Source organism: Pezoporus flaviventris, unplaced genomic scaffold (genome assembly GCF_033815535.1).
Source record: "Pezoporus flaviventris isolate CSIRO_AGI_PZ_B2104156 unplaced genomic scaffold, CSIRO_AGI_Pfla_v1 ptg000052l, whole genome shotgun sequence".
Lineage (NCBI taxonomy): Eukaryota > Metazoa > Chordata > Aves > Psittaciformes > Psittacidae > Pezoporus > Pezoporus flaviventris.
In genome coordinates, this window is record NW_026892600.1 from 1,790,846 (window position 1) to 1,804,571 (window position 13,726).

Sequence of the window (13,726 nt, forward strand, 5' to 3'; positions counted from 1 at the left end):
ATTTCATCCACTGTTAGTGGTACTATGTCATTCCAGGTCACTGTTGCCAATGAATGGGCATATGATGACGGTGCATTCCGTGTAAGTTTTCGCCACATGGGTCGTGTACATTCAACTTCATCTGGATCTATAGGTGTATCCCCGTTATTCGGCTTGATGTGATAGATCATCTCTACGATGGCCGATTCCCTCAGAGACTGGATGCCTTTGTCTATAGTAGTCCACTTGGCCGAACGACTCGTAACATCGTCCTTGTACGGAAACCTTTCTTTCACAGCTGCCAAGAGCCTCCTCCAAAGGCTGAGGGACTTTTTCTCTCTTGCAATTGCTTTGTCAATTCCCCCTTCTCTAGCAAGTGATCCCAGCTGCTTGGCTTCTGTACCTTCTAGTTCGTGACCATCGGCCCCATTGTCCCAGCATCGGAGTAACCAGGTGATGATGTGCTCCCCTGGTTGACGGGTAAAATCTTTTCGCATATTCCGCAGCTCGGTTGAGGTTCGAGGTCGAGAAGTTACCTCTTCTTCTTCTTCTTCGTCATGTGAGGATGACTCCTGATCAGATTCTGGACCGGGTGGTGAATTCATTGGTTCTTCATCTCGCTTCACCCTTTTTGCCTCCTTTTTGCTTGTTCTCTTGCGTACAGGGGCAACTGATATTGGTACGAATTGGTCCTCTGGTTTGGCTGCAGTGATTATCACTGTGGTTTGAGTAGCGACTGTACTTGTTGCTGGGGGTGGTGTAGCTACCGTGCTTGGAGCTGGGGTAACCGCGCTGTCTGTTGCAGTTGAAGTTTGAGCAGCTGCTGTACTTGCCACTGGGGTAGCTGCGCAGTTCATTGCAGCCAAAGTTTGAGTAGCGACTGTCGCTTTGCCCTCAAATCCGCCGATATTCTTTTCCTTTTGAAGGTGCTGGATAGTGTTGAACAAGGCCCTGTAAGCATAGGCCAAGCCCCAGCACGTTGCCGTGATTTGTCCATCTCTGGTATGGCCAGAATGACCACACACCTCATTTAAGTGTTTTACTAATTCTTCTGGATTTTGCAGTTGTTCGGTAGTAAAATTCCAAAATACTGGAGGGGCCCACTGACCTAGATACTTGCCCATACTATCCCACACACCCTGCCACTCATGGCTGTCCAGCCTCTGGGAAAATCTCTCGGTCCTCCTACATCGTCTTTTGACCCCAGACAAGACCCAAACCTGAATCTGCTTAACTCTTGAAATCAGTAGTGGGCAAAACACACTCTGTATGCGTGTTAGCATGGTGATTCCCATCACCATCAGTAAACAAGTCTCAACAGCATTAAAAGGCCATTTAAAAAATTCAAAACTCTCAAATGTAAATGGTCTGGGGGGACGACTAGGAGGGTAAAAGGATGTCTCCTTCACAGGTTGAGCACCTGAGAAGGAGAAAAAAGATGTGTAATTGCTAAGCACCTCCATCATATACCTCCCAAAGTATAAAGGTGGTGACCACACTGGGAACATAAACCAGATCAGTTTCATGATCAATGATTCTATTGTATTACAAGTCATTACCATAAAGTACAATGGGATAAAAACCTTAGCCCAAGCCCCACACTTGAAAAACACTAATACAGCCAATACCGGATGGACGTAAGATATGGTATACTGAAACTGTGAGATCAAGAGGAAAAACCTTGAGAGCCAATAAATCAGCATTGTGACGAGTGACTATCAATCCAGTCAGATCTGTTCTTATCTCAACCCCTCGTGCCCCACGTTGGGCGCCAAAAAGAACTGTCGTGGTTTAAACCCAGTCAGGTAACTTGTTCACTCACTCCCAGTGAGTGGTGCCGAGCTGACAACAATCAAGGTCCGTGTCCGTCTCCCCCCCCCCCCTGCACCGGGGCTCTCCCCTTCCCCGCTCCCGGAGGAACAGGGAGGAGGATCGAGAGAGTGCAACTCCTACGGGTTGAGACAAGAACAGTCCAGCAACAAATCACCACCGCTACTATCAGCTAAAACAATGATAAGGGAAAATAACAAGGGAAGAGAATACGATACCACCGGCCAAGAAAACGAGTTCCACCCGGAAGCTCCTGTCCTTCCGGGTAACTCCCAGTTACCCCCCACCCCGGGCATGACGTGCTGTGGTATGGAATACCTCCCCGGCTAGCCCGGGTCAGGCGCCCCGTCTCTGCCTCCTCACAGCTTCCCCTCCTCCCTGGCAGAGCATGAGCCTCACAGAGTCCTTGGTCAGGGTAAACATCACTTAGCAACAACCGAAAACATCGGCTTCACCAACGCTGCTCTCAAACTAGAAGTCAAAACACAGCACTGCACCAGTTAACACAAAGGAAAAAAAAAAAAAAAAACATGACTGCTACTGCTGAACCCAGGACAGCAGTTTATAAACTGTTAGCTTAGGTAGGATAGATGACAATATGGAGGTTGTTAGTAACACTAGCAGGAGAAAAGGTCTGGAGGTTCTTATTGTTGTCGCGAAATCACAGAAGCTCATTCTGTCTCTGTGCACTGCATCTTCATCGCAGGACATGCAAACAGATTAGCTGCATTCAGCCTCACTGAGCCAAGGAGAGTGTCACCTATGGCACCCCTTCAGCTAGACCATCTGAGGTGGCACATGCAGGAACCCCTCTGCCACCTCCCCACCAGTCTGTCCAGTGTGGCGCACACAGCACCACATGCCATGTTTTTTGGGGTGGCACGTGGCACCATGTGACATGCCATGCAGTGTGGGGTGGACCCTGTGGCACCTCGGGGAGGCAGGTGGTTCTGCAGATCCCCATCCCTGGGTTGTCCCCAGGGAGAGTGGCAGCCTGCGGGAGGCCATGCACTGGGGGCTGCCCTGGGGAGGTGCCACATTAGCGCAGTCCCCATCTGCCTTGGTGGTGCCTCCTCCCTCTGGGGCCCAGGAACAACGGCTCTTCTTCTGCTGTCTGCACCCTGCTCAAGTGACATTTGCCAAGGTTCAGTCGTCACAACACAATTTGCTCAGGAAATGTGCCTACAATTGCAAATAGGTAGCCCAGAATTTTCAAAGTTCAGGACTTCAGGCATCCACACCCTGTTTAACTCTAAATGCCATGAAGGGGGCTCAGCTTTCCTTCAGTGCCTTTTATTTTAGCAGGATTTGTGACTATCTGGAAATTTAGAAAACTAGAGGTCTGCTGTTCAGCCACTTAAACCTTGAGGTTTAAACATTTTGTCACTATTTTTCATGTTCAGAAATGCCCCCACAGGGCATTTGCCACCATCCATGAGTCAGGAGAGAGATACTGGCCATTTTTCTCATTCATCAATGTCCAAGGCCAGTTGGATGGCTTTCACCTCAGCAAAGTGACTCCATTCACCCTTGCCTTCAGCAGTTTTTGCAAATTGTCGTAGGGTCTTCATACAGCTGCCTTCCATCTCCAATGCTTTCCCAGAATACAGCAGGACCCATCAGTAAACAAGGCATACTGCTTTTCACTTTCTGACGGTTTATTGTATGGTGGGGCCTCTTCAGCACACATCACCTCTTCCTCTGGTGACATTCCAAAATCTTTGCCCTCTGGCCAGTCCATGATGACTTCCAGAATGCCTGGAAGACTGGGATTTCCTATTCAAGCTCATTGTGTAATTAGTGCAGCCCACTTACTCCATGAAGTTTATGGGTTTAAACTTAAACAGAAGTTTAGGTTAGATGTAAGGAAGAAGTTCTTTACTGTGTGGGTGGTGAGGCACTGGAATGGGTTGCCCAAGGAAGTTGAGAATGCTCCATCCGTGGCAGTGTTCAAGGCCAGGATGTATGGAGTCTTGAGTGACATGGTTCAGTGCGAGATGTGCCTGCCCATAGCAGGGGGTTGGAACTAGATGATCTCAAGGTCCTTTCCAACCCTAATTATTCAATGATTCTATGATTCCATGTGTAGAGGAGACCCTTCCTTTGAACATCCAGCCCAGCACAGGCAACCAGGGTGCTAGGAGGAGCTGTGCTTCAGTGCAGGTCACTTCTGAAGCAGCTTGAACCCCTTCATAGGCTGCCAGTATCTCTTCTTCATTTGGGGTATAGCTGGCCTCAGATCCTCTGTATCCCTGACCCCAAAAGCCAAGGGGTCGACCTTGAGTCTCTTCTGGAGTTTTCTGCCAGAGGCTCCAGGTAGGACCATTCTCCCCGGCTGTGGTGTAAAGCACATTTTTTACATCTTGCCTGTTCTGGACTGGTCCAAGGGCTACTACATGAACTGTCTCTCATTTAATTTGTTCAAAGGCTTGCTGTTTCTCAGGGCCTTATTTGAAATCATTCTTCTTCTGGGTCATGTGATAGAGAGAGCTTCCAATCAGACTGTAATTTGGGATGTGCATTTTCCAGAACCCCACAACACCCAAAAACACCCCAAACACAAAGCTTGTGTTTCTTTCTTATTAGTTGGTGGACACTGCTGTTATCTTGCTGATTACATCTGTGGGGATATGGTGACATCCATCATGCCATTTTATCCCCATAAATTGAATTCTCTGTGCAGGTCCCTTGACCTTACTCCATTTTATGGCAAAACTGGCCTTCGGCAGGATTTGAATTATTTTCCTCCCTTTCTCCAGAACTACTTCTGCTGTATCTCCCCACATGATAATATCATCAATGTATTGCAGGTGTTCTGGAGCTTGATCCTGGGGCAGTCAATTCCAAGTGTCCTGACATCCCTACAAGTAAAAACAAACTGTGACCTTCAGCAACCCCACAGCAGAAGGATAGTCTATGCCAAGGATGAATGGAGCCTTTGGACCAGTCACATTAGGGTGCTTTTGCTACTCCTTCCCAGTCAGGCTGATTTCAGCCTCCAGTACAGTCATCTCTTGGGATCCTCCTGTCACTCCAGGAATGCAAATGGGTTCCACCCCTTGATAGCTTGATGACATCAGGGTACACTGTGCACCAGATTCTACTAGAGCCTTATACTGCTGTGGGACTGATGTGCCAGGCTGTCTGATCCATACAATCCAATAAACCCAATTGTCTCTCTCCTCCACCTCCACCTGGCTGGAGGCAAGGCCCCTCTAATAGTGATCATAAGATTGTACACCTAGGTCTTGTAGAAAGGGATTAGAATTCCTTATCACAGGATTTGGAGTAAAACGAGCTCTTCAACTCCATATGGGAAGCTGCTCACCAAAGACTGGAGCAGCAACTTTCTTGGGAGGATCATCCTTGACTGTTATTCTGCAGTTCACACATTTGTTTCTCCAAACCACTTGGCTTAAACCACAACAGTTCTTTTTGGCACCCAACTTGGGGCAGGAAGGGTTGAGATAACTACAGATCTGACCACTGTGTGTCTAATCGTATTTGTGATAAGTATTTATTGTTTCAGATTAATAGCCGCTCCTCACAATGCTGATTTATTGGCTCTCAAAGTTGTTGCTTTTGATCTCATAGTTTCAGCATGTCATACCTTACTTAGAGCTGGTATTTGCTGTGTTAGTGTTTATCAGATGGGGGCCTTGGGCTAAGGTCCTTGTTTCACTGTGCTTTACGGTAATGACTTGTAATACAGGCGGGCTCCAGCAGCACGGCGGGATGGACGTGGCTGTGGGCTTGTACCTGGCCGTCCCGCTGCTCTTCACCGTCCTGGCCCTCGTCCTCGCCTCCGTCTTCATGAGGCTGCAGGGAGCCGAGGGGGAGCGGCCCCGGGAGCTGGCGTCAGCCGAAGTGTCCCGGGAGAGCGGCCCCGGTGACCAAGCGGCGGAGGGAGCGGGGCCGGAGGCCGGGAGGGAGCGGCTGACGCTGGAGGAGGTCGGGGCGGTCGAGGAGGGGAAGAAGGCTGCTGCCGAGCAGCGGGAGGAGGTGGCGGAAGAACCGGGCCCCGCAGCCGAGCCCAGCCCCACGGCGCCCGAGAGCATCCCCCGACAGCCGCCCACCGAGCCCTGCGAGCCCGAGCCCCAGGAGGATGCAGAGAGCAAGATACCACCTTTGGGAGCCTCTGGGTCCAGCCTCGGGTACCCGGGACAAGCGGAGGATGCTGGAGACCATGCAGCATTTCCCAGCAAGTCAGAGGAGGAAGATCTGGACTCAGAAAAAGAGAAGCTGGTGGTGAGAGAGCCAGCAAGCACAGCAGCTACACCAGCCCCAGTGACAAGTACAGCAGCATCATTTGAGAGTTCTGAAGGTTTTGAATGGCCTTTGGGTACCCTTGGGACCTGCCTGCTGATTGTGATGGGGCACACATACACAGTGTGTTTTACCCATGACCGTTTTGTCTGATCTCGAAAGTTAAGGAGAGTAGGGTTTGGGTCTTGTCTAGGGTTAGACAACAATATAGGAGGACCAAGAGGTTTTCCCCAAGGCTGGACAGTGATGAGTGGCAGGGTGTGTGGGACAGTATGAGCAAGCATCTAGTCCACTGAGCCCCTCCAGTGCTTTGGAAGTGTCGGAGATGGAAGGCAGCTGTATGGAGTTCCCAACGTCATCTTCTTTCAATTTTTTGTCCTCCTGGGACAGGAGTTTTTCCACAGCTGAAATAATGGAAGGGGTGAGATTGTCTTTGATCTCTCAAGTTGATGACTCACCAGTTTTGTGGTGCTGCCTCACTCCAGGTCACTGATGCCAATGAGTGGGCATATGATGGTGGCACACTCCATGTAAGATTCCGCCACGAGTCATGTACATTCGACTTCATATGGATTTATGGGTGCATTCCTGGCATCTGGCTTATGATAGATCATCTCTAGATTATGTGACTCCCTCAGGTATTGGAGGTCTCTCTCTAACGTGGTCCCCTTGTCTGAGGGACACATAACATCATCCTTGTAGGAAAACCTTTCCTTCACAGCTGCCAAGAACCACCTCCAAAGGCTGAGGTCTGGTTTCTCTTTTGCAATCACATTGTTGATTCCCCCTTCCCTAGCAAGTGATCCCAGCTGCTTGGCTTCCCTACCTTCTACTTTGTGACCATCGGCCCCATTGTTCCAGCATAGGAGCAACCAGGTGACGATGTGCTCCCCTGGATGACGGCTGAAATGTTTTTTGCATATTCCACAGCTCGGTTGAGGTCTGGGATTGAGAACTTACCTCTTCTTCTTCCTTTTCCTCTGATTCCTGTATTAATAACTCTTTTTCAGATGCTGTCCCCTGTAGTATGTGTATTGTGTCTTCTTTCTTCACTGCACAAGTTGCTCTTTGTGGCTCTCGTATGCTTTTCCCCTTGCTTATAGGGGCAACTGATATTGTCACGGATTGGTCCTTTGGTTTAGCTGCAGCATCTATTACTGGGGTTGGAGTGGCTACAGTGTCTGTTGTTGGGGTTGGTGTAGCTGCTGTGCTTGGGGAGTTGAATAGCTGCATTTTCTGTGGCTGTGCCATCAGATCCAGAGACATCTTTTTCCAAAGACACTCTGTAGGCATAGGACAAGCCCCAGCATGTTACCATCATCTGTTCCTCTCTGGTATTGCTGGGACGACAGCACAGCTCATTTTAGTATTTTACTAGTTTTTCCAGATTTTGGATGTGTATCATGCAACTCAGTAATTTTCCATTGCTACTGTTACAATGCCATCAAACTTAACATTACTCAAAACTGATTCTAAAGGTTTATATATTCTGTTTTGTGATTTTGTGCCCCTCTTGTCTCAGCACTGAATATAAAATAGAATATATTAGCAGTTTGTTAACTTAAAAGATGGCATTTCTTCTGATGCAGAAAGAGTTAATCCTAGAGTTTTAGCTCTGAGCTTAGTTTATTGAGCTTCTGGATACACGTGTAAATTTTCTCAGATGAGGGATAATAGATGTCAGTTAAAAAAAAACAATACTGATTTGGGTTCTTTCGTAGTTTGTGGGTTTGTATGTCCCACATGGTATAGAAGCAGGCTCTGCAAGATTGCCTGAAATATGCCTGGCCTCTCAGCTGCACTAAAAATAATTCCTGCTTCCCTTATTTCTAGAAGCTGCAAACCTTTTCAGCTCCTTGTTTAGGAAGATTTCTTTTCAGCTTTCAAATAGCAATAAGGGAATGGTCTTTAGGGGTGACTTGTATTTCTAAACCACTCCTTTGTAAGAATTTATGTGTGTTTTTGAGGTTTTTTTTTTTGTTTTGTTTCATCACTTCTGTTATGAAGTGTTCTTGACTGGGTGACCTTTCTTTGAGAGCAGCAGTTCACATTGGATTTTGGCAAAATGGGTTTGATAGTCCTTGCTTTACTAATCACTAGCACCTAGATGACAGTAATTCACCCTCTAATACCCCCACAAAACCTATTTATGCAGAACTTGACATGATTTGCAGTCTCTGTAAAGGAGGAACATAGGACTTAAGCAATGCCTAGAATTATTTTTTTTTACCTCCATTTCAGTTCAGTTCAGACAACTAAGCTGTTCTTGCCATAACCTGGAACTTAGCACCTTATAACAGTCACACTATCAATTCTGTCATTCATGTGTCTCCCTTGTAACAGAAAGGGGGGGAAATTGCAAGGGTTTAAGGCTGCCGGTAAAATTGATCTTAGTAGCAATAGTAGTCCAATTTAAGCCAACGCAATCACAGCCTTTTTATTAATATTGGTTTACCATCATCCATTTTAACTGTAACATGTTGTCAGTGAATGCCAACAAGCATCCCAAAGTCAGAGTACTTGTTTGAGGTTTGTAATCAACAACACACACAGATTCAGAGGCATTATTTTATTTATTTGCTTCTGGAGACAGAAAAAAAAGTGCTGGCAACTCATAGTTTTGAGAGAGGTTTCTTTCCCAACGCCTGTTTTAGGGAAATGTGTGAATGGAAAATTTTGTTTCCATGAGTTTAGATAACATCTGCATTAATATGGTATAGCGTAAGGATCATTAAAGTTCAGAGTATCTTATCAGGTGTTCTCTAATGCACTTTTGATGAGCTTTAATGATTCTTGCTGTAGTGTTTTTTCATCTTTTCCCTCCCTCTCCTATTTTTTTTCTGCTTGATTTTAATAATGGCTTAACCCAGGTGGTAGACTCTATCTATAAATAATTTTGTATGTATTGGGAAGCTGGTATGTGTTGACACGGTGTATTTCTGTGCATTTATAATGTCTCTTTCCTTTGTGCTCACACCTCTGCTTCATATTTTGTTAGGCACCACCCACTGGAAAATGTTTTTTTTTGATTGAAAGTAACACAGTAAAAAAAAAAAAAAAATCAAATCAGATCCAGTGTCTTAATTCCAGCCAAAGAACTGAATTAACATGGAGTCACTCTTAAGCCTATGTACAGTGACTGCAGGGTAGATGTTGCAACCTTTCTGATGTCAGGTAGCCAGGAGGTCTAGGACCATGGTTATGTTCTTGGAAAATCCAAAGATACAGCCTGATGTGTCTTTAACAGTCAGCTCCTAGAAATCCAGGAACCCAAACTCTAAAGTGAATTGTTTGAAATCATACAGTTACTGCTGTATGTCAGTCTAATATTTACTACTCAGAAGATTAGTTTTATACTCAGATGCTCTATGACTGAGGTGGAGTTTCCATGTTTCAACAGAAGACGTTGAACTCCTATTTTAAATACAGACAGATGATTTGGTGTTGATGGGGAACTGAGGTTGGTACTATCATAACTCTTAGTACTTGTACTTTCATGTGCCAAACTGAATATGAGATGGAGGAAGTGGAGTTCAATTTCACAAGTAATTCTGGCTAAAGATGGGAGGGAGCAGTTACTGAATTTTCATTCAAACCAATCACTTCTCCATTTTTGTTTGTTTATACAAGGGTGAGATGAGCTGAAGATACTCTTTCAGACAGCAGTCCAGGTTATAGGGGGCCTATAGGGATGCTGGGGAGGGACTCTTCATTAGGGACTGTAGTGATAGGACAAGGGGCAATGGGTTAAAACTTAAATAGGAGAAGTTTAGATTGGATATAAGGAGGAAATTCTTTCCTGTTAGGGTGGTGTGGCACTGGAATAGGTTGCCCAGGGAGGTTGTGAATGCTCCATCCCTGGCAGTGTTCAAGACCAGGTTGGATGAGGCCTTGGGTGATATGGTTTAGTGTGAGGTGTCCCTGCCCATGGCAGGGGGGTTGGAACTTGATGATCTTAAGGTCCTTTCCAATCCTAACTATTGTATGATTCTATGATTATCTGGGGTCAGAAAATTGTTTTATCCTGATTTTTTTTGCCTTATTGACCAGAATTAAAATAATAGAAAAGCCTTGACAAACAAAAAAAATAATAAAATGTGAATGTGTATCTGGGGTGCCTTGTTCTGGCACTCTCCTGTTGGAGACACCAGAGTTGCCCAGGCTGTGGTTCTGTCTGGGCAGAGAACTGCAGCTCTCGGCCTGGAAAAGGGACATGCCAAAACTAAATGGATTTGCGGAGGGGCAAGGGATTTTCAGTATTTGGGGGTATCTAGGATGGTACGGGTTTGGGAAGTGAAGCTGGTCTGAGCTTTAAAACTTTTTGTGTTGTTTATGAAAACAATAATTTTTAACCCCCCCAAATTTACATTGCCTAATTATGACCAGCTTATTGACAATATTTACTCTTTTAGACGGTCAGAGTTTGAGCTTATGCAGCTTAAAGTCACTGCTTTGCTCTTTATGACAGTAGAAACAGGATGGAGTTTCTTCCAGGTATCTGCCAGTTGCATTTCAGTAGTTTTTGTAACTCTTCTCTGCCACACCGTACATGAGGTTTCTGTGCGTGTGAGACACCCCACACCAGAGATCTAGGCGCAAGTACAAAACCTTTTCATATCTGGAGAAAAACAGCAACAAAAATATTAATTTACCTGGGGTGGGGAGGGGGCACATGTTTGCAGCTGGAGATGTTTTCTTGAACAGCTCTGGTTCTGGAGGTGCGTGTGTGTCTATTAAACCTCTGATGCCTGATTTCCCCAAGACTGTTTGTTTGTTGTTTTTTTTTTGTGTTTTGCTGTTGCAGTTTTGATTTTTTTACCTTTTTTTCCTGTGCAGGGAATATGCCCACACCCCAAACACCCACCTTAGCTTCCACACACTTTTTAATTTAGCAGACTCTACTATAGAAAGCTGAAAGCTTTTTGTATCTGTAAAGCTTTTTTGCTTAGTCTGTAACATTACCATCTACATTTCTGTAAGCATAGCCAGTCCTCATCATGTAGATAGAGCTAGAGAGAAATCTATTGACTATAGTGATATCGGAATAGACTCCACAACTCGTTAAAGTTGTAAAGTAGGTATGCATTTATTCAGCTGAAGGTGCATGGGGGATACTCCTCCAAAGTCATGCACACCTCAGTTTCGTTTTCCTCTACATTTATCCTCTAAAGTACTACATATGCATTAGGTTACACAATACGTCTATACATATTTATGTCCTATCCCAGCTTCGTATTATAATGAGCTCAAAGGTCCTTTGCACATGCACAGTGCCTCCTGGTGGTCGTGGGCAGGGGTCTTCAGATGAAGTAAACGAGTTTTCCTCGGGCCTGAACTTTTCACCCTTGGTCCTCACGCATGCTCTTTAGGAGCTTGGATGAGTCTGGTCTATGTCCAAATGGTTTTTGCTGAAACTTAAGTAACTGTTTTCCTTATTAGGAGGTTATGTTCTGGTACTGCACGATAGGTATTTGCTGAGCGATATATCTGTTAATCAAGCTATGTAACTTAAGAAATACCCCCTTGTACAACCCCCCTGTACAATTCACCTAACCCCCTTGTACAATAGTCCACATCAATAGCTTTTCCCTTTATTTCATTTAATTCTCTGATATCAGTGACAGTGTTTGTGTGAGGCTGCTCTCAAATGGAAGGAGTGCTCTTTGAGAGAGACGGTGGGAAAGATACAGTTTGTTTGCAGGTGCCAAGACATTTGCTGTTCCTCCTTCTCTTCAGGGATAAATTGGGATGATTCAATGTACACTCCAACCCTAATTTCAATCCCGTTTAAGCAAATAACTGTGCCCTGCACCTTTCCTCATTATAAATTCATTCTCTCATGTATCTGTGGTCAAGGCACTGAGACAGTTACTAACTAGAATAAATTGTACAATTCACATTTGTGGGAGGTAACAAACCAACCACACACATGCAGGCAGAAGGAAACCTACATTGTTGATTAAACTAGAGCTATCTGAATACAGACAATTGGCACCTAAGACTCTTAATTCAGGACAAAGACACCTTTGCTTTTAGGGAAATGTAAGGAAATTGCCATCCTGTTGCAGTACATGGGCAGTGTGGTACCTGTAGCTGAGGTGGGAAGTGCAGCTGTGTCTGGCAGGTAGGTTCCTGCAGGGTTCTGTGTGTCCCTTGGCAGGAACACACAGGGCAGGAGGGGGTCTTGTGTCCTGGTTGGATTCGCTTTGGTTCCCAAGCTGTCCTCCCCCTGCCCATCTGCCTGCACTGATGAGCATCATCCCTATGGGAGCCTTTCTCCTGAGTGTGGTGGGTGCTATCTGACATCCCCTAGAGAATTTAGAGAGCCTCAGAAAGTCTTTCTGCAGGCTTGTGGTACAGGAGATGGGGCATAGTGTGGGCTGATCTCACTGCCTGGTGCCTGCAGGAGAGGGCTACCTGGTGTACTGTGTCCTTGTGGTGCTGTGGAGTGGGCGCCACTGGGGTCATCCCCTGCAGCCTGAATGGGTGTGGTTTGGTGCAGGATCCCTCCTTGGGCTGTACCAGAGTGGGCGTGAGCCCTGGGGAACAGACCTTAGCTGTCACTGCAGCTCTTCGTGCAGTCACATGAGTTGTCATTGAACCCTGGATGTTGTTTTTTACTGTTTGTTTATTGCTGAGTAATTTCAGCCAATGTGTTTTTTAGCATTAGGTCTATTCATCATGAATGTCAACACATTAAGTTCATAAATTTTCTGACCTAGATGAAAATGAGTCTGGAACAGGCTACTCTTTCTAACTTAACAAGCTGGTTTAATTTTCCCCTGCAACTTGCTCTAATAATATGACCAGCTTTAAATTCCTCTGGCTGGAAGGCTTGGCAGTAAAGTCCTGTGCAGGGCTAAGGTTTGAAACATGAGGCTTTTCTCAGGTTTGGAACATGGCAATTGATATCTCTTCTACTGAGCACTGATGGAAAAAAAGCAGAAGTTTGTTCTTGGGAAAGTACTTTTCATATGCTGAAGACAAGGACTGCAAACCCATTTTCCTAGAGGTCAGGTCACTGCTTAGCATGTGCATTAGCATCTAACTATAGAAAGCCACCCTAGCAATCCAGTCACTTTTGGTGACCCCAGCCAGAAGACACAGAGCATTTGTGGGGTCTGGTCCCAGTTTTCTCCCTTCTTAAGTGTTTCTTTTGGCTGTGATATTGTCTACCAGCACAGAAGCAGATATGCATTTGTCTTAGCAGTAGCAGCAGCTTATTGCAGAGTGCTTGGCAAAACTCTCCCTGTCCTAGTTTGCCACTGCCCCAGTTTTAAAGGCACTTGTTCCTCCAGACTGCTGCCCATGCCACCAGAAGGAGCTGACTTGATTCTGCACAAGGTGAATATCCTGTGGGAAAGCTCTGCCTGTCCTTGTCAGAGCTGGCTTCCAGGTCTCCCTGCTCACCATGCAGGATATGACCCTTAAATGAATTTTATGAATGAGCTAAATGGTTTGTAATTGATGATGTAATCTTCACTTGAAAGTACAATTCAGAAACATGGAAACGAGCACAGTAAAGCATTAAATTAAATCACACCAATCTGGTCAGATCATGGAGAAAAGTATTTTTCTCTTTAATTTTGGCTTCTGTATTCATTGAATTTCTCCAAACAGCAGCTTGTCTGTACGTCTGATGCTCAGTTAA

At 45.6% G+C, this 13,726-nt stretch overlaps 1 protein-coding gene across 1 annotated transcript; it reads left to right on the forward strand.

Annotated features, from left to right (window-relative positions):
- Nucleotides 1-5,511: 5,511 nt before the first annotated feature.
- LOC133277178 (eukaryotic translation initiation factor 3 subunit B-like) lies at nucleotides 5,512-6,228 on the forward strand. Its single transcript, XM_061468804.1, has one exon. The coding sequence runs from the start codon at nucleotides 5,545-5,547 to the stop codon at nucleotides 6,226-6,228; it is 684 nt and encodes a 227-aa protein (XP_061324788.1). The 5' UTR covers nucleotides 5,512-5,544.
- The last annotated feature ends 7,498 nt before the right edge of the window (nucleotides 6,229-13,726 follow it).

Bases quoted from the DNA above. Each gene is read 5' to 3' on its own strand.
- LOC133277178 (XM_061468804.1), top strand. From the start codon at position 5,545: ATGGACGTGGCTGTGGGCTTGTACCTGGCCGTCCCGCTGCTCTTCACC.